Source organism: Juglans regia, chromosome 2 (genome assembly GCF_001411555.2).
Source record: "Juglans regia cultivar Chandler chromosome 2, Walnut 2.0, whole genome shotgun sequence".
NCBI classification, from domain to species: domain Eukaryota; kingdom Viridiplantae; phylum Streptophyta; class Magnoliopsida; order Fagales; family Juglandaceae; genus Juglans; species Juglans regia.
In genome coordinates, this window is record NC_049902.1 from 18,745,798 (window position 1) to 18,765,738 (window position 19,941).

Here is a 19,941-nt window from a genome sequence, read left to right on the forward strand (position 1 = left end):
ATTTAAATTAATTATAAAAAAAATCTTCCACATAAAACAAATAAATACGCTAAAAATACGGGGTATTACAATGTTTGTGTTGATGACTTCATCAAGGAGGTGATCCAAACAGTGTACTTTAATGAGGCTGAAGTTGATGTGAAGTGTTCATGCGCACTGTTCGAAATGAGAGGGATATTTTGTAGACATGTATTAGCCATTATGAGAGTTAACAAAGTGAAAAAAGTTCCAAAAAAGTATATATTTGATCGATGGAGGAAGGACATTAAAAGAACATACACTCTTATACAAAGTACTTATGACTTAGTTGATACGAGGCCAGAAGTGAGCAGATATTCACATATATTGAAGGTATGCTATTTTCTTATTTTCACGTATATTTTGTTGGTCGTGATTTGTTATGTGGTTGGATTGTGACATTCTTATTTTCTTCTGAACTTGTCAAAAAAAATATATTGAAGGTATACTATGACGTTACCACAAATGTAGCGTCATGTGATGAGCATGCTGATGATATGATAGATAAGTTACATGCAATGAACATCGTCTATCGCACCAAGAAGTTACCCCAACGACCCTTGCAACATGTTGCAGATACAACTGTCGATGCAACTGCAACTAGGAGTTCAAAGAAAGTCCCGAGTCCCTTTGTAGTTAGAGGCAAAGGAAGACCGCCATGCCTCAGAAAAAAAAAATCAATGATTGAGAGAGTCAAACCCACGACGAATAAGGCTACTCAGAAGGAAAAACGTAAACAGGTTAACTCAATATTCTATTATGAATATTTGGTATTTTATCTTGTGTATTTGTTTGTTAGACTTAATCTGGTTTTTTATTGATTTGTAGCCACATGGAAGAGATATCGACAAGGTTGACATGTGCAAGAATTTATTTGGACAAATAGTTGTTCAGACTCAAGAGAGTGTTGTCGTTCAGGCAGCTCATGATTCTATTGTCTTACTTTTTGCAATATTTGGTAATATGATTTTGACTTTTTGACTTTTTTATCTATTGTTATCCTCCCCAAAACACTACCGAAGTGTTGGACTTTAGTGAAACCCAACTTGGGGATGAGACAACCAGAACTTCATAAAGCTCTAGATGAGACTGAAGATCATGGACACTTGCAGGCCTGAAGATGTTGGAATACTTTCATTTGTTTCTAATTTTGTTGGTGTATTTCATTCCATGGTTGGGACTTATTTATGTTAGGACTCAGTTGGTGTAATTATGGGAGGTTGGGATTTTGAGTTGTAAGTGTTAATTAATACTTGTGAAGTACAGAGTATGTTACATGTATATGCAATGGAATCTTGTATATAATGAAGTTATATTTTGTTAAAGTGAAATCAGGGACTTGAAGTTATGCTACTGAGTTGTGGAATTTTCCATGCAATTTGTGAATGGTTTCTTGGTTTTTTTTTACCAACCAATTTGCCATGATCTGTCTACTGATATATTAGGACCATATCTAGTATCAACCTGTTTAAAGTACTTTCATGGGGACAAATAACGCCAAGATCACACTTCTCAGCTTCATACATAGATAAGTTATATACAAGAACATTGATGCGCATGCATTGTTTACAACTAAGTTTCTCAACTAGTTGCTTAAGGTTATATACATCAAAGGCCACAAAAGTATATACAAAGTTCCCTCTAGTAATATGGTTTCATTATTTATAGATGCAATACAATGAAATTAATATAAAAATAATCCAAGAGAGTCAAAGTAGTTTGCGTTCACGCTAAATGTCTGCTTGTTGCTTTTGAATATCAAGTTGGTCGTTGTGGATTCTCAATTTATACTTTACAATCTCTTCATCTCTTCTTCGAAGCTCTTCTTCATTCCTTAACAGCTCAATTTCTATCTTCATAAGTTCTTTTTCTCTTTCCTCACTGTGATTTGCCAATTTGAAATAGTTGCAGTGTGGTAATCCCTGATTATAAAGAAACAAATGTAAAATATCAAACTTTTGTAGAAACCCAAATGCATGTCAAAGTTATACTAAAAAATTTCTACCTCTGTATTATAGTTTGGACACCCAAAAAATGATTGGCCCATATTTCTTGGCGTATTTGATGTTCTAAGTTTTGTGGGCTTCCCACAGGTGCACATTGGGTTGTTTGTCGAAATTTATGAAGAAGCTGACGATGACATCCTAATGAAGAAGTTGGCTTCAACAAACATGTTCCCAATGTACAGCCCATAAACAATGTCAACAAATCAACCAAAGAATACAAAAACTTTGCATATTAATTACCAAAACTTTACATATTACCAAAACTTTGCAAAACTTTGAATATTAGCTCAATTCTATATTACCAAAACTTTGCAAGTTACCAATCTGCATACACAAGACAAAGCAGTCACTCTCATAAGCAAAATAATAGAGAGAATCAAGTTGACAAGATATAATGAAAGGAGCCCACATAGATAGCTGCACTTTATTTATATATGATATCTTAATTAGGATCACAATAACAGTGAGAAGTCCAGGCTGAAACAAATCTTTAATTGTTTTGGTTTTTTTCCTCTCTGTTTTTTTTCTACTTGCCCTACACATGTGATTCACTGCAACACAAGTTCAGGACCTCGAGTATACCTGTACCAAGTCTGAAAGTTCCTACAGAGTACAACCACTAGATCAAAGAAAAGAAAATATGCTTGTCCTCCATGTACAAGCAAATCACACACATCAACATGTTTACTCTTACCATTTAGATTGTCATCTGATAGCAAAGTATATGCATGCAGTTAAACCCATAAAGAAACGAAAACCATTCCTATTTAAGATGAGACAGAGAAGCAAATTCTTGCATAGGTAAGAACTTCAAATGCTCTATCCTTAAGCATGCTCAACAAACCAAAAATAAGAATTCAGAATTAATATAAAATGCTCAATAAACCAACCAGCGTGCCAACAACATTTTTTTTCATATTTTTTTCTCCCAAATTTTATCACCTGAGAACTCAGAAGATTAGGTTTCGGTTGCTTGATTCTTAGCCTTTTTATTGATAGAGATTGTAAAAACCTAAATTCAAAACCTTTGTTTTGAAAACCACAAAATTAAAATATATTCACAACACAAAAATAATCAATTGCATTTATCTGTTACACACACACACATAGAGAGAGAGAGAGAGAGAGAACTGGTGGCGACAGTTGTGTTCGCAGGGAAGAGGCACAACGAAGGCATGTTGAGGATATTAGGGCTCGTACCAAAAAATGAGGGTTAAACCAGAAAATAGATTAGGCACGAAAAATGGGAGCTTTCGACATCTTTAAGAGAGAAGAGAACCGACAGCCTGGAGAAGAGAAGTAGACTGTGTATGCATCGGGGCTCAAACCAGAGCAGAGAGAAGGGGCGCTTCAGGGCTCAAACCAGAGAAGAAAAAGGTGCGTTCACGCTAAGGGGCTCAAAACTCACCGTTTTGTCAACATTTTTAACCTAATTTCAATTCCGCCCAATTCCTTCAACTCGTTCAAGTAAGTAAAATCTCCAAACTGTTCGTTTCATTAATCTTTCCAATATCCGCACCGTTTCACTTGTCACGTTGGATAGGTGCGCATCTGGGTGCATAGATTGCCTGTAACAAGAGTTTTCCTTTGTTAATGCAATCTTTTCTCACATATCTGATGGATTGTCTGCCATTCTTTAATCTCCACAATTTTCGAGAGGCTTGAAGACTTCCTCACCTTCTTCCGTCACTTCTCATTTTGATCACTTCCTCACCCTCGTTTGGTTACATTGATGAGATAAAAGTTGAATAAAATATTATTAGAATATTATTTTTATTTTGAGATTTGAAAAAGTTGAATTGTTTATTATATTTTGTGTGAGAATTTAAAAAAATTATAATGATTAAATGAGATGAGATGAAATGAGATAGCTTCTATAACCATTGGTTATGACTTTCTAATATATGATTTAGGCCATATAAAATTTATTAAATAATTAATTTAAAATAAGAAATTCTATTAATTTTTTTTGTTGTAATAAATTCTATAAAATCATTGAAAATTTACTTCACAGTCGCTTCTCTCTTGCTTAAAACAGGAAAGAGAACTTCAGAGCATTCTCAATGGATTAGCTAAAACTAAAGGATACTTTTAATGAATGTAAGAAGAATTTGACTTTTGGTTATTCCATTCACATAAGTCTCTATATTAGAATAGTTATTTTTTCATTATATAACAATAAAATAATATAAGATGAATTTGATTTTAATTATTCACATCAAATTTTCACATTGAATTATCCATTTATTCATTATATAGTAATGAGTAATTAATAATAAAAAAATATTTATTTTTTTAATTATTAGTTTAATTTATTTTATTATATTTTACAATTTTACCAATTAAATGTTAATTAGTAATGATATTCTAATTAAATTATGGGTTAAAAAAATTATACTCTACTTCCTAGCCCAACCATCAAACCTGGAACTAACCACCCAGCCCCTAGCACATGAAGATGGATGTCGATAGAAAGAAATGAAAAAAGAAATAATTAATAAAAAATGTATTTGATATATCAACATGAATTTTTAAATTTAATTTTTTTTTTAAATTGCTGTAGCTAAATTTAATGAGCATATTTTGTTATCTAATAATTAAATACTGATTTAATTTTAGCTAATGATTCTTTTAGGAACCTTAATTTCTAGGGTACGTAAAGAAGGACCCTAGCCTGCACCTCCGCTTTCTCTCTAAAGCTCCCTAAACACTAGATCCGTTGAAAGGGGGTGGGAGCTTCGGCTCCCCCCCCGGCCGCCCTCTTCCTTTTCTCTGTATATTTAATTTCTGTATAGTGTTTTTAGTTTTGTTTTTGTATTTTTTTAGTCCGAATAAGGGAGGATCGCCGTTCGAGTCTTTCCAGCCATCACATCTCTACACGCGCCCCACCGGTATGACGCCTAGTTGCCGATCTTCAAGACCTCCAAATCCGGCGTCCATCGGAGTGGTGCGTAGCCCTCACGCGCGGGACGAAGTTCCGGACAGCGTTGGCGCGTGGCCTTCACGCGCCACCGAGGAGCCCTCTCCCGACACCACACTTGGTTTTTGTGGAACCTCTGACTCCGGGTCTTCAAAGTCTGACCGTCGGCTTTCCTCCCTGCGTGAAGAGTTTCTGCACGAAACAATGCCGACCATTGTGTACTGTTCATCCGTTTTGAATTTTTTGTTTCGTTTCTTTGTTGTTGTCTATTTCAGTGTTTTGTAGTTGTTTTGTTTCTGATGTTGGTGTTGCTTTTGTTGACCCGAGTGAGGTTTGGGCTTTTAGATCGGACGTAATCCGGGGCAAGGCTTTTGAGAGTGGTGGGCAATGCTACGGCCGGCGGGCTGTTATGGTCCGTATGTACGCTGGGTGCTCGTTCTACCAGGACTCGAGATGACGATGCTTGTGGTGGGCGTGACGTCTGGGGTCTCACCAGAGCTTGTGGTCTTGTAGTTGTTATTTATAGTTGTTTGTTAGTTTAGTTTTTAATAAAATAGGAATAGGCTATTAGATTTGATGTCCATGGCAGTGTCCCGTCTTCTTCTTCCCTGGGAGGATAGAGAGGGCCATTAAATTCTTTTTTACAGAGCGCTTTCTCTGTTACGAGAGAGTTAGATTAGAAGTTAAGACAATATCCACCATGTGTGGGAAAGTTCCAGAACTATTGCGTTAGTTGATTTATAGACTTAATTTTCTATGTATTAAAATTTTTTGTATTGATAAGTCATATTTATAACTTCGATTTATTAATTAAATGAGTATCTTTCATTCAAAAAAAAAAAAAAATTTAGCTAATGATTGAGGATGCTCTACGCTTATTCCGCCATCCTTGAAAAACGAAAACAGGTTACAGGATAGAGAAGTATGAAGTTCAGGGTTTCGTACAGGCTCCCGATGTTCTTTAATCACACACGCGGCGGTTACCTCCACAACCAGCATCGCTGCTTCACTTCGCTTTTCAAAAAACTCCGAACAACCACTCCCGCGCGAGCTTCCGTCAGCGGTGGACATGGAAGTTCTCAAGGTCAATCACTTCGATTGCGAGCTTGGCAGCTTGCCTTATCTATTTGGATCTTCCGAAACTTAATTTTACCGTTTGTTTGTTTGGCTGCGGAGATAAACGAAAGGCTAAAAACACTGAAACAGGAATTTTGTAGTTTCCCATTATCTGCCCTTAATTTTTTTATGGCAGCGTTTGCTTAGTTCATAGCAACCTACTTTGTTTTCATCTTTATTAAGTGTAGGTTTTTTCTCTAAAGACTATTGAAATGGATTATCGATGCCAAAATGGCGTGAGATGCCTTAGGAAGCAAACTGTTAACTCCTTTGAAGAATCGTTGATATTTGTCTTTTGTTGCTGAAAACTGAGTGAATTAAACCCATAAAATTAGTGAAACTTGTAACGATCATACATCAGAAGTTCTTGCTCCATTTTCGTTTATACTCCAAAAGTACAGAGTCAAGATTACAGTTCGAGCTACCTAGAGTCATTTATAAACCCAATACTTCTCTTTCCATCTCATTCACCAAGGTCCTATTCACACCACACGCATACTCTTATTAGGTTGGCTCTGATATTATTTGTAACTATTCAAGGTATGCGTTAGTACCTTGACTCTAGGGCTATAGTGCAACATTCTGAAGAGGATGTCAGGGACTACTTGGCTGAGGGAGAAGATAGCACTCTGAATTGTTTGTCCCACATTGGGTGTATGCAGGTGATTCTTTTCTGGTTCCTGGGGCAACCGTGGCTACATTACTGATGCTCGGTGTTCTCCATGCTCGTCGGCTTTACGATGATAAGAAGGTATATATTGGTTATATCTATGTCACATACTAATAATGTTTTGGTTATGTAACTAGGGGTGCATTTCTGTGCTCGTCATGGATGATGCTTATAGAATTATAGATTCATAGATTCTGTTGAAGTGATAAGAAAAGTTTAGGCAAGAATCACAACTGACTGGTTCTGCACTCCGTAAGTGGAACCAAAAAAAAGGGAAAAAACAAATCAGAAGTCTGAGTTAACCTTGAATTCATAGCTATTATATAGGAGGACAGGGAGTTTTAACTATTTTGTATTTCTGGTTACTTTGAGATAATTTTATGCTTTCTTTTGATAAGGAAAAATTTATTAATATCAATAGGCGTAACCAAGTACATTGGGTGTCAAGGGAGAACACCTAGCTCATAATAGAGAACCCCTAATGAACAGTAAGGTCTCATTTTTTTTCACAACTCATCTCATCTCATTTAATCGTTACTACTTTACCAAATTCCCATACAAAATAAAATAAATAATTCAATTTTTTCAAATCTCAAAATAAAAATAATATTAAAAAAATATATTCTAACAATATTTTATTCAACTTTTAACATTAACCTCAACTCATCTCATCTCATCTCATCTACGAAAACAAACGAGGCCTAAGTCCCTTCAATATACACCAAGCATGATTGGGACAAAACGTGCCTCCACACAGCAAAGCGAATCACTGTAACTACCCCAACCCCTTGTTTCCACAAAACTAAGACTCCACCTAAAACTCCCTTAGAAGCTAAAGAGGACCATTCTACATGCTATACCGGAAACTAATACTCCACCCCTTCCTACAAGGACAGAGGAAGGCTTCATCCTGCCCTCCCTCAACTTGAACTACCTCCCTTATGCTAACTCTGCGGTCATGGTAATTATGTATAGGACTAATCAATTTGAGCTAGTATTTATATCAAAATGATGGGGTTCTTACTCAATTGAATAAATATAATTTATCTTAAAAGTTTTAATTCAAAGTTGAAGGGCCCTAAGTTCAACTATATTCAACCTCCCTCACACTCTACCGCTCAGGACAAGCCCTTGAGGGGCTATGGAGACTGAGTTACTGGCATGGTCTTTATATGGCTTTGCCATTGTGTGAGGTGTACTTATAGGAGTTTTAGAATGGGTATTAATTTTGATTTGTAAATGTATTTAAATATACGAGTTTTCATCCAGTTTAGAAACAAATAGACCACACGGCTACATTAAGTTCCATTCTGTCGCAATTGGTCCCAATGTTGCCAGTAAAATGCTCGTTCACATTCATGACTGCTATACATGGATATGATTACATTTTTCCTGCAGAGAATTTAATTCTGGAGGAGGACGAAAATTATGTTTGAGAAGTAAGACGGAAGCACCAAGCACATACAGATTAATAGATAACTGTGCAAAACTAGTGCATGGGTGTGTATGTGGAGTGTGTCTCGTATTTTCTTGTTCTACTATCAATTTTTTGTCGTTCGCTCATTTGTTTAATCTTTTTCTTTCCCCCTTGGTGATAGTTTGAAGAGGCACGGGAAAAAGGAATTGAATTAGAGTTCCAACCTGATGTAAAAGTAATATCTCTATCAACCCACCCATATATGTTTGTTTTATGATGCTTTCACTATTTTATGGCTGATATGTTTCTTCGAACATATGTTGTGGTCTTCTTCTCTAACTTCAACATCATTTATTTTTTGTCTTTGCCAACCTAAGGCAGCATTTTTGGGACTGCTACCGCTGCGTTCTATCTCTAGATTTTGGGGTTTCTTGACAGACTTGGTGAGTATCCTTCTGTTTTTATAAGATGACAAACTCAGTTGTGTCAAAAAATATGTAAAATTAATTGAAGTTCCTGTAGTATTGCAATCTAAAAGTTAATCCTTGGATTTGAACTCACTGCCATCTCAGGTATGTCTTCATGGTGTTTGATATTTTATGAATGGTTGTCAAACAGTAGACCATGATGATAGCTTTTGGGGAATTATATTGGAATTACTCTATTGAAGGGATGTTTTTAAAACTTTAGGTAGCTTCAAAGTAGAGATATTTTTTTTCCTGCAATATGCTCTCACCTATTGAAAGAAATACGGTTAATTGATATATACAATTATCTATATATGTAGCTTTTGCATTAGTTGAGAGACAAGGGAGCTTAGCTTGCCGACCTTTTCTCTCTCTTTTTGGTTAGATGGGTGATGCGAAGCATAGTTGGTGATGTGTTTATTTTTTGGTCAAATCTCTGTTATTGAGAACTGTGTTTGATTGATTGTCTGAGGCAATGTTTTTCTATTTCTTTTGTCGAATTTATTGGTCATTTCAATTTCAGATTGAAATATATGAGGACTCTCTTCAGAAAAGTTTCTGTGTTAGAGCATTCTCTGTTTCTTATTGAAAGAATTATTTACTTAATTTTCATTTGATGCCATGTCCTGAATTTTGTTTTGGGATAATGTGATATCCCATATGATAAGAATAAGGGTAGGTGGTATATGAGATCCCACATTGATTGGGAAAGAGAAGTTTTTGCTCTTTATAAGGGTCCAATGGGGCTCTAATTGTATCATTGACTAGTCCTTTTGGAGTATAAGCCATGTGGTTTGGGCCTTCTATTGGGGCGTTACAAATAATATCAGAGACTATCCCAACCAGAAATGTGGGACTTGAGTCATTCTACCTACAACAGACAGGCCCGGCGAGGATGTTGGGAATTTAAGGGAGAGAGATTGTGATATTCTATATGATAAGGATAAGGGTAGGTGTTGTATGAGATCCCACATTGATTGGGAAGGAGAATCTCTTGCTCTTTATAAGGGTCTAATGGGGCTCCAATTGTATCATTGACTAGTCATTTTAGAGTATAGGCCATGTGGTTTGGGCCTTCTATTGGGGCATTACAAATGATGTCTTCTAATTCGCTAATACTTAGAATCATGTTTTGTTGAAGTTATTTAATGGGGGAGCATTGGTTATAATTGGTTTTGGGAATGCATATGTATCTGATATTGTGGTGTCAGTCTTTGAAGTTCGGTTTGGGTCTATTTTATGGAGTTCTTGGCAACAACATTAGAAGGTAAGATGAGAAAATCAACATTTTTTTCTTACGGCAATTGAAAATGTTTTCTGCCCGACACGTTTGGCATCCAATAATAGTTTACTCTCCAAGGTGGGTCCAAGAGGCTCTGCCTTGGCGAGGTTCCACATCATCGGTAAAAAAATCTTTCTGCTATAGTTGGTTGGCAATATATTTGTATTGATGTTTAAATGTGTCATGTGGGTACTTCAGATGATGTTATGGCTGTTGCTTGCTCTATCAGGACACGTACTTGGCATGTTTAAGAAGATTTTCTTTTCTACCCTGATATTTTGCTCGCATTTCTCCCACGTTCTTGTGATCTTTTATGATTATGTTATTTTGATATGGATTTACTTGGTGAAATAATTATGTTATTAGGAACTTCCTGTCTGGCTGCGTCCTTATACCTATAGAGCATGGGCTCGGGCATTCCACTCAAGTATGATTGTTTTACCTTTTTATTTTCTTGTCATTGCAATAATTTTTACTGCTTTCTTGTTGTTGCTTGTAGGCTTAGTGGCACTTTATCAGTCTGTGAAGTTTAGAATTGAGCAATTAGGTCATCAAAATTCCTCAGTTTTTAATGTAATCCATTCTCTAACTGCATTTAATGGAGAAGGTGAAATTATTTCTCTCTCTTTGTTAGAGTGTTAAGAGGAAAAGTCCAGTTCATATATATGATGACATGTTGGAGTTCTAGGGAATGTCCGATCTGATGATAGACTTGGATTAATGGAGATTCTTTCAAAACAAAATTAGTCATCACAAATTTTTAATAACACCATGGATAATATAAGGAAAAGGCATATTGTTGTAATTGATTTCTGCTGTATGTGTAAGAGACGTGGGGAGTTTGTAGATCAGTTTTACTCCATTGCGAAGTGGCTAGTGGATTGTGGAGTATTTTTTTAGCCGAGTTGGTGTGCTGGGGCCATGCCTAAGAGAGTAGTGGACCTTTTGACTCTTGGAGAGGATTAGTTATTATGCCACAAATTCCAACAATGTGGAAAACAATCCTTACTTGCCTTATATGGTGTATCTGGAGGGAAATGAAAGAGAAACTTTTTGAGGACTGTGAACGGACAATGGTTGAGCTCAAAACTTTGTGTTTCGAAACTCTCATCCTTCGGAAGCATCTACAGATTCTAATGGGGTTAATTTCCTTGAATTTCTTGTATAGTCTAGACTGTGAACATCCTCTAGATAGGTGGCTCTCCGGTGTACTTGGATTGTGCTTTCTGTGCGTTTTAATGAAATTTATATTACTTATAAAAAGTTTCTGTTACTAAAAAATTACTGTATTTTTTCTGCCATTTTTTTTTCAATATTGGAAGGTTAGGATAAATATCTGTGGTCCCACTTATAGAACTTACTGTTGCTTTGGTCTTCTTTTTCTTCCTCTCAACAAATCAACTGTGTCTTTTGACATCAGGAATAAATATCGGGAAAGTTTACGGGCTTGAGAATGTGTGGGTTTCTTTTTGTGCAGTTTGGAAATAACTGAATTAACCCAAATACAAATAAGTTGTGCAATTCCATTATATTCCGCTAGACGTATTGTTAGAGCTAAACTGGAACACCAGGAAACTTGAGCTTAACTTCTCTCATCAAAATTTTAGACAGTTGTTGAAATATGAGAATAACTTAAAGTTGCTAAAGTGTAATGTTGGCCCTTATCATTTTGGTTGAATTGGTAGAATCTATGCATTAATTTCTAAATCTCAATAATACTGATAAAAAACAATCCTAAATCTCAATAATACTTCAAAATTATGATCTTGTTTATCAACAGATTTAGATGAAGTAGCTCTGCCTCTGGATGAATATGCTTCTTTACGGCAGTTCTTTGTTCGTACTTTGAAAGAAGGTTCCAGGCCCATTGACCATGATCCACAATGTCTGGTAACTGGTAACCAGCTTCTTGGGCATCCTATGTCCAATTTGTTAACTGTAAATCATCGCTAACTGTTACTAAACATCTATTACTGCATTCCTATTTGATCACAGATTAGTCCCGTGGATGGTATTGTTTTGAGATGTGGAGAGTTGAGAGGAGTAGGGGCTATGATTGAGCAAGTCAAAGGGTGTTCCTATTCCGTTTCTTCACTTCTTGGTGCAAGCTCTTTCCTTCCCATGATAGCCGAAGGGGGTGTGCAAGAAGAGAGTGATGAACAGGAAAATACTTCTAAAGAGAAGAGTAAGAAGTCATGGTGGAAAATTTCATTGGCGTCTCCTAAAGTTTGGGATCCTGTGTCAGTATGGTAATTAAAATTTCATATATGACATTTTATTTGCCATTGATCTTTAACTTTGTGCCAATGTGGATGTTCATGATCATAGATATATATTCTTGATCACCAGCCGGCACATATCTTTTAGAATTTCTTTCCCTATATTCCATCAGAAACTTTTGCCGTTTGCATCTCTGGTATGTTGGAAATGCGTCTGATAGGACACATGTTTTCACTCTCCTAGATAGTTTTCATGGGATGATTTTTTTTTTTCAGTTTTGGACTTAAAAATCACAACTAAGATTCCATGAAAATATCTCAGAACCTAGTCTCTTTTTGTTCATGAACTTTGGTGCATTAGGTTGTGCACAGGAAAGTGTGGGTCCCACCAGGAACTGTTTTCTTTGTTGCACGTTTGTTCCTTTCAATCTTATCCTTTTTTATCATTTCTTTTGTTTGTAACAGCAATGCACCATGGCAAGTGGAGGGTTGCGACTATTCCTACAAACTAGCCTATCAGATTCATGAGAGAAAGCAATCTTCTTTTCATACACCTTTTACTGTCCCCTATACCCCTTTTGGGCATGGCCCTATTGACACTATATGAATTCTTAAGGATATCATACACAATGATGAAGGCGGTGCTCATTCCCATTACAGTCAATCAATCATCCCAAAAAGAGTCCTATACATAGCTTAACACCGGGCTGCTTCCTCATGCACCAAGGATTTAGACTCTATTTATGCAATTCTTTCAATCTAGTATATATTGCTCTTGTAGTCTAGCTAGAGGATCAGAATCACAAGGATTCTATTTTTACGATGTGAAATGAAAACTCCTTCCTTTTTCTTTTTTGAAAAGAAGTTTTGTGTGCGTTGTGCCCATTGGTCGTGAGCATTAGTTTCTGGTGAAAGGTGGAAGGCAGAATAATTTGGATGATTTATTATCGTAAATGGCTATCAAGGTCCATAAAATGTTAGTTATAAAAAAAAAGGGTCCATAAAATGTTGAAACAGATTTGATAGTTACTTAAAAGATGGAGTAATGTAGACTGAAGTTTGTTTCTTTAGTTATCCATGCACTTTGTGTTTGTTCGGTCATAATTCCAGGAGCATCTGAACTTTTTGCACAATGAATTGACTCGTTAAATATCATTTTGTGTATTTGCAAACTCCAGATTTTAAAAGTCATGCAAGATTGAGAAATCTTCCTTTCTTATCAATAAGATTCTATTGTGACTATTAGAATTATTGTTGACACATGTAATCATGTCATATTCAATATGAGATCAACCTCATTTACTTAGGATTAAGGCGTGTTTTAAGTTAACAATTTTATTAATAGAAAGCAACAGGGTGCTACCCAACTACACGGAGTACACAGGATATGTGATACAGGCCACATTTGTTAAAGAACGCATAACGTTGCAGCCCATGATGAAGGAAAAGATGATTGACCGTTTCTTTACTCTTTTTCAACATACAACTACTGTCGGTCATTAAAACATACTGCTTCCTTAGGTTTTCCAAAGCTAACATTATTGACAAAATAAGCCATATGTTGCGAAGAATCCTTATCCAGATTTTTTCCATGGGAAAGGGGATCTACCATAGGATTACAAAGCTCTAAAATATGATTTGTCTTCGAACACTCCTCGCTTGAAGGGCTTTTTAAGTTGAGTCAAGCTATTAAAATAGGTTGAGTGCAATCTTTTGAAAGAACATGTCATTATCTTATGCACATCCGTTCACTTTCTGTGTAATGCCCCAAATCCACACTGGGAATATGAATAACCCACATAAAGTGGGTAGGTTATAAAGGTAGTCATGGGTGCCAAGTCTCAAATTGGCCACTTACTAGGTGAAACTGGATTTTATTGATGATTCTAGGGAAGCTTCTAATTGACTAGTCGTTTTGGGTTATGGCGCAGACATGGCTAATGCTTTCCTTGGTTCATTTCATCATGCAAATTTAATCTCTCTTGCATGTTATAGGAAGTTGATATCATGTCAGTTGTTACTTTTATGATGCATGTAACTATCGATTACCTCCAGTTTGAATCCTTGCATGAAAATGTGATTGTTTATTAAATTTGTCTTATAAAACTAACTCATCACTTATGCTTGAGTTCAAGAGAGTGTAATTTGTTACATGCATATCAAGTCATTCTTTGATTTATGAAATTTAAGATTACTTTAAATTTAAACTGTGATCTAGCACATGACTTTGCCTTGCATTTTAAATCACATACCTGCATTTTGTTTTGTACAGCAGTCTATATGTTCACCCTGAAGTGTACTTAGTTTGTGATTTTGACTTTACTGTATATAATTGTTTTATATTTGACTTTATGCCCCATATGCGACCAAATTATCTGATTTTGACTGTACTTTATGCATTCAAACACTGCAGTCCAATGAAAGGTCTTTTTTACTGTGTAATTTACTTGAAGCCTGGTGACTATCATCGTATACACTCTCCAGTTGATTGGAGCATCCTTGTCCGGCGGCATTTTTCAGGTGACCATTTTTTGAGGGAATTTATACATTTGAACTCATTGAAGAATGATTCTTTTATGCAGTTGTTTCTCTAAATTGTTTTATATGTCTCTCTTCTGTTAACTAAAATGTTCAATTTAACCAAAACTTTTGGGTTGTTTAGCTTCCCATGTGATTGTTTGTTTTCCTTTCCCACTACTTAATGTTGGGTTTTTTTTATAAGTAACAATTAATATCTGTTGGTGATATCTAGGAGTGTGTTATGTATGTATTTTAGTGTAGTTCATTGTCACAAGTTTCCTTATCCTTCCAGTAGTGTTATCTGCCAACAAAGATCTTCAAATGGCATGAACATGGATAGGGATGCTTTCATGCATTATGTATATCTAATGAATATGATAATATTCTATAGAAATTGAGTGCAATGGGCAAGTTGGAGGTTCAAGAACTAAAAAAGAGATTAAAGAAATAGTTCCAGTAGGGTATTCTACCACACTACCCACAATTCATGTAACACTCCAATCCCACATTGGGAAAAAGGAATAGCTTTTTTTTTTTTTTTTATAAGTAAGGGAAAAAGGAATCACTCACATATAGTGGATAGCAAACATTCCTGAGGTTGCTGTAGAATGCTGGTTAAGAATCCTATGTAGGAAAATGTGGAACTGGAACATAGATGAGACCGCAAATATTGCCTAGCATCAAAGAGGTCTAGGTCTGAACAGATGTTTACCTGCCTACTATAAAGAGGAAGTTGAATGAAAACGCAAATTTTTTCCAGGCATGTATTGTGTTTTGATTTCTTTCTCAATTCCGTTAACACCAATTGGGCACTTTTTGTACAATTCATTTACGCATCTATTTTATTGTAGGAGCCAATCCTGCCCAGTGATGTTTGAAACGTAGACATGGGTGATACGTAACACATTGGCTACTTACTAGGTGAAACAGAGTTTTATAAGTGATTCTGGGGGAACTTCACATGGTCTAGTCATTTTGGAGTTATGGCACAGATATGGCTAGTGTTGTCCTTGAAGTTTTTTAGATTGTCTATTCTGGCCAGAAATTTTGTACGAGAACAGTAACCAGTATGGGAGAGTCCAATATTTCATTGCGCCTTGAATTTCGGGATTTCATGGTATGTTTCAGGTGTTTTGGTTGAATTCTAGCATCCCAGCCGGAATTTATATTTCAATTCAGAACATATTTCAGTATTCCTGTCTTTTCAAATATTGCCGCATGATATCACCCCGTCTTCATTGGGAGAAAAAGGTGGGACCGTGTCTGTCTTGATTTGACTAGACCACGAGAAAAGGTTATTTGTGGGGGTTCATAAGTTGAGGACCTAGGACCTGTAACAAGGCCCTCCTCCTTGGGAAGTGATTCTGGAGGTATCACCAGGTTGAGGAGGCTTTGTGGAGGAGGGTTATTATTGACTCCACGTAGGGGAGGATGGTGTTTTAATGAAGTTAGAGGTGTGCATGGTGCATGGACATGGAGTGGGGTTGTGCAAAAATATTAGAAATGGAGTCTTTTTTTGGTTTTTTTTTTTTTTTTTTCTGGGGATGTTTCCAGATACCCCTAGATTTGAGATAGGTGTGGCAATAGGGCCCTCAAGATCGCATTTCCCACATTCTTCTGATTGCACGTGATAAGGAGGCTTCGGTAGCAGATATGATGGATAGCTTTAGTATAATGCTTGTTTCTAAAAGCGGCTTAGGATTTGGAATTAGGAGCCATTTCTGAATTTTTCAGCTTGTTGTATGCTACAAAGATTGGTGATGTTGTGATGGATAGGATGATTTGGATTCATGCAAGGAGTAGGAGATTCATGGTTTGGTCCTTGTACAAGGCTTTGACGGTCCAAAACCTCAACCCTTTTGGAAGTGCATTTGGAGATGTAAGGTGCCCCTAAGGTAGCTTTCTATGGTTGGATTGCATCCCTTGGGAAAATCCTTACCAATAATTCTATTACATTGTGAGGTGGCCAAGATATTGTGGAATGACATCTGCAACATGACTAGATTTGCCTAGGTAATGTAACACTCTGTCCCTTGCGATCATAGTAGATTGATGTTGCATGTGTAAGTAAGGTGGTGAAACTGTGGATCATCTTCTACTACATTTTGAGATTGCTAGAGCGTTATGGGATGAAGTGTTCTGCAGATTAGAGCTAGCTTGGGTTATGCCCGCCACAGTGGTTGTGCTTTTGGCCAGTGGGACAAATCTAGGAGGTGTTCCACAAGTCATGGCCATGTAGAAGATGGCTCCTGTTTGTATTCTGTGGTGCTTATGGTAAGGAGCGAAGTGACCGGACATTCGAAGACAAGGAGTGTGGTCGTTAGAGGAACTTAGATCTCTTTTTATTAGAACTTTATTTCTATGGGCCATAGCTGTAGATTTCAATGGCCTCAGTGTTCATGACTTTTTTGTTACCATTTCTTCTTCCTAAATTGATGTTACCTCTTGTATATTATCTTGTGTACTTGGGCTATGCCTAGTCTTATTGATACAATCGTTTACTTATATAAAAGTAAAAGTCTTTGAGTGTGGCATAAGTGTTTAGCTGTGGGTTAGCTTCCTCTTTCGGGATGAGAATCACTTATCTTCATGCATGGGAAAGACTTGTCACATAGGAGTCTCTATGTGGAGTTTGGGTTCAAGTTGGATTGTTGAAGTGTTTGAGGCAACTTGGAGTGTGGTAGTAAGAGGGGTGTTTTAGATGAAGGAAGAGTTTGATTTAGGTGAAAGAAGGCTGTTTACATGGTGCAAACACATCCCCTGTTTACATAAAATTTTCCATTTTTTCACACATCCCATATGCACTCATCGACGTGCTGTTTCACACATTCCATGTTGCACACGTCCCTTGTTTGATGTGGGTCTAAGAGACTGCTTTTATGCAACCATGTGTGCAACATGATTCACATAGAAAACCTTGAAATAGGTAGCTGTTGGAGCACCGAGAACATTAAAAATCCAAATGCACATCCCAAGATTCCCACATATACATTTGTATTTCACTTGATATTTTTTTATAATTAGTTTTTTGTTCCATTAATGATATTGTTAATCTGATTTGCTTGGCCTTTTCTCTTCGTATACATTAAATGTTGCAGGTCGCCTATTCCCTGTGAATGAACGTGCTACAAGAACCATCCAAAACCTTTACGTTGAGAATGAAAGGGTAAATCTAATTTTTATGTTTGATATTTACTTTGATGGGTCACATTGTTTTAATCGTCAATAATTAAAGTATGTACAGGAAGGGGATGGAACCTAAAATTATCCAAAATGGCAGGACAATGCTAAATATTCTCACACAAATTTTGTAGTTATACGTGCTATCAAATTTCCCCTTCCCCTTCCCCTTCCCCTTCAATCCAAAAATTTTGGTACAGCAATTGCTTATATACTGCTAAGGAAAAAAAAGCCTGCTTAGATACTGATTGAGCATCAGTGACTTGTTTTCAAGATGCAATTTAATATTCTTACCGTGTTTGCTAATTTCCTGCCATTATTCTTTTTCGTGCATTTTTTAGATGGGATTTAATATTCTTACTGTATTTACTAATTTCCTGCCGTGATAATTTTTTGTTGCTACCAACCATTTGCCCCCACTCATTCCTGAATGTTTTGAGGTTTTTCGTTATTCTATAATGTCAAGTAAATTTTTAATATTTAAACAAGTTTGGCTCAACTTCTTTTTTCCATAGCCATGGATATACGTTTTAATTTGACAGATTCTCTGTAATTCTCATGTCACTAGGTTGTTCTCGAAGGTCTATGGAAGGAAGGGTTTATGGCGATTGCTGCAATTGGTGCAACAAATATTGGGTCAATTGAGGTTAAGTGTCCCTTTTTTGAAGATGATGATTGATACAATATCCAACTCCCTTCCCCCTCCCTTCTTTTGGAAAGGCCCCATTTATGCTCACAGAACAATCTTTTTCTCCTCTTGTTAGTTTAATAATTAGCTACAAGACACTTTTGAGAAATTAATTGTAGGAGCAGCAACCATAGCTATTTACAGACCACCAAATATAATGCATGCCACTGGACAGCAGTGAATGCTGCTTTATCCCGAGAAAGTGCTCAATTATGGGCATATACATTTTTTTTATATAAGTAATTATGGGCATATACATTTGATGCATCTTAAAGAAAATGAGATAGGGTAGTTGATGAGATTCCCTTTCGGCATTGGTGAAAATTCTGAATGAGAGAAGACGGATGCCATGCTTCCAGTTTTGTTATAAGAATTATGTTTATTTTAAATTGAAGTAAACACTCCACATTGACAGTTGGGAAAATAACGAGTTCCTTGTTATCCCTCTATTTTGACTTTGGTGTAAACTTGGACATGCCAGCTTTTCATTGAACCAGAACTTCGGACAAATCGACCAAGAAAGAAGCTACTGCACTCAGAACCCCCAGAAGAACATCTTTATGAACCTGAAGGGGTTGGCGTGATGCTCAAAAAAGGAGATGAGGTTAGAGATGCACTAGTTCTTTAACTAGTTCTGAATTTGGATACCTGATAAATTCTGCTTTAAAGATGAAAAAAAAAAAAAAATCTATCTTGAGTTTTAAGCAGGTATAGTTGACGATTACAACAATAAATGATGCCAGAGGATATCTTCTGTATTTCTTTCTTTTGCTTTCTTGGTGAAAGAAATTCTACTACTTCAATTATTGTTCCAGTCCTAGAATTCCTTTTAACCATTGCCTCAAACATGGAATTCCAAAAAACATACTTCAACTTTTTGCTTTCAAGGACTAATAAAGTTAGTTCTGCATACTGGACTGCATTATCATATTCGTACTAGTTCTTGAACTTTAGCCAGTTCGGCCCATTTATTTAATGCTTTTGTGTTGTAATCTTTTCAGATAGCTGCTTTCAACATGGGATCAACAGTGGTTCTTGTCTTTCAGGCTCCCATATCAAAATCACTTGAAAATGGGGATTCCTCATCGGAGTTTAGTTTTTGCATCAAGCGTGGAGATAGAGTTCGAGTTGGGGAAGCACTGGGGAGGTGGCAGGATTTTTAGCTGAGTACGGAATTTCTTCAACCAGATTCATTTTTTTTTTAAAACAATTTTGATTTTTTTTTTTTTTTTACATGTGGTAACAAATTTTCTGGAACAACATTCTAAGGAAAATTATAGGTCAATTATAAAAGGTATTAATGTGATGTATAAAGGCCACCTGTGTTATATGCGAATGGCCTTTCGGCCTAACGACGTGTTCCTCGGCACTTCTAATTCTGCTTGCAGAGGAAAAAAAGAAAAACAATTGCGGTATGCATCATTAGGTGAGCGCGAAA

The 19,941-nt window shown here is 36.3% G+C and overlaps 1 protein-coding gene across 1 annotated transcript; it reads left to right on the forward strand.

The window, feature by feature from the left end:
• Positions 1-5,793: 5,793 nt before the first annotated feature.
• LOC108989938 (phosphatidylserine decarboxylase proenzyme 1, mitochondrial) lies at positions 5,794-19,941 on the forward strand. Its single transcript, XM_018963713.2, has 12 exons — positions 5,794-6,028; positions 6,723-6,811; positions 8,329-8,382; positions 8,525-8,590; positions 10,263-10,323; positions 11,677-11,786; positions 11,892-12,145; positions 14,529-14,635; positions 17,734-17,801; positions 18,384-18,461; positions 18,985-19,107; positions 19,505-19,941. The coding sequence occupies exons 1-12, from the start codon at positions 5,869-5,871 to the stop codon at positions 19,664-19,666; spliced, it is 1,332 nt and encodes a 443-aa protein (XP_018819258.1). The 5' UTR covers positions 5,794-5,868; the 3' UTR covers positions 19,667-19,941.

Bases quoted from the DNA above. Each gene is read 5' to 3' on its own strand.
- LOC108989938 (XM_018963713.2), top strand. From the start codon at position 5,869: ATGAAGTTCAGGGTTTCGTACAGGCTCCCGATGTTCTTTAATCACACA. The intron at 6,029-6,722 runs GTCAATCACTTC...GGGTGTATGCAG, and splicing joins TGGACATGGAAGTTCTCAAG to GTGATTCTTTTCTGGTTCCT. The intron at 18,462-18,984 runs GTTAAGTGTCCC...TGGACATGCCAG, and splicing joins CAAATATTGGGTCAATTGAG to CTTTTCATTGAACCAGAACT.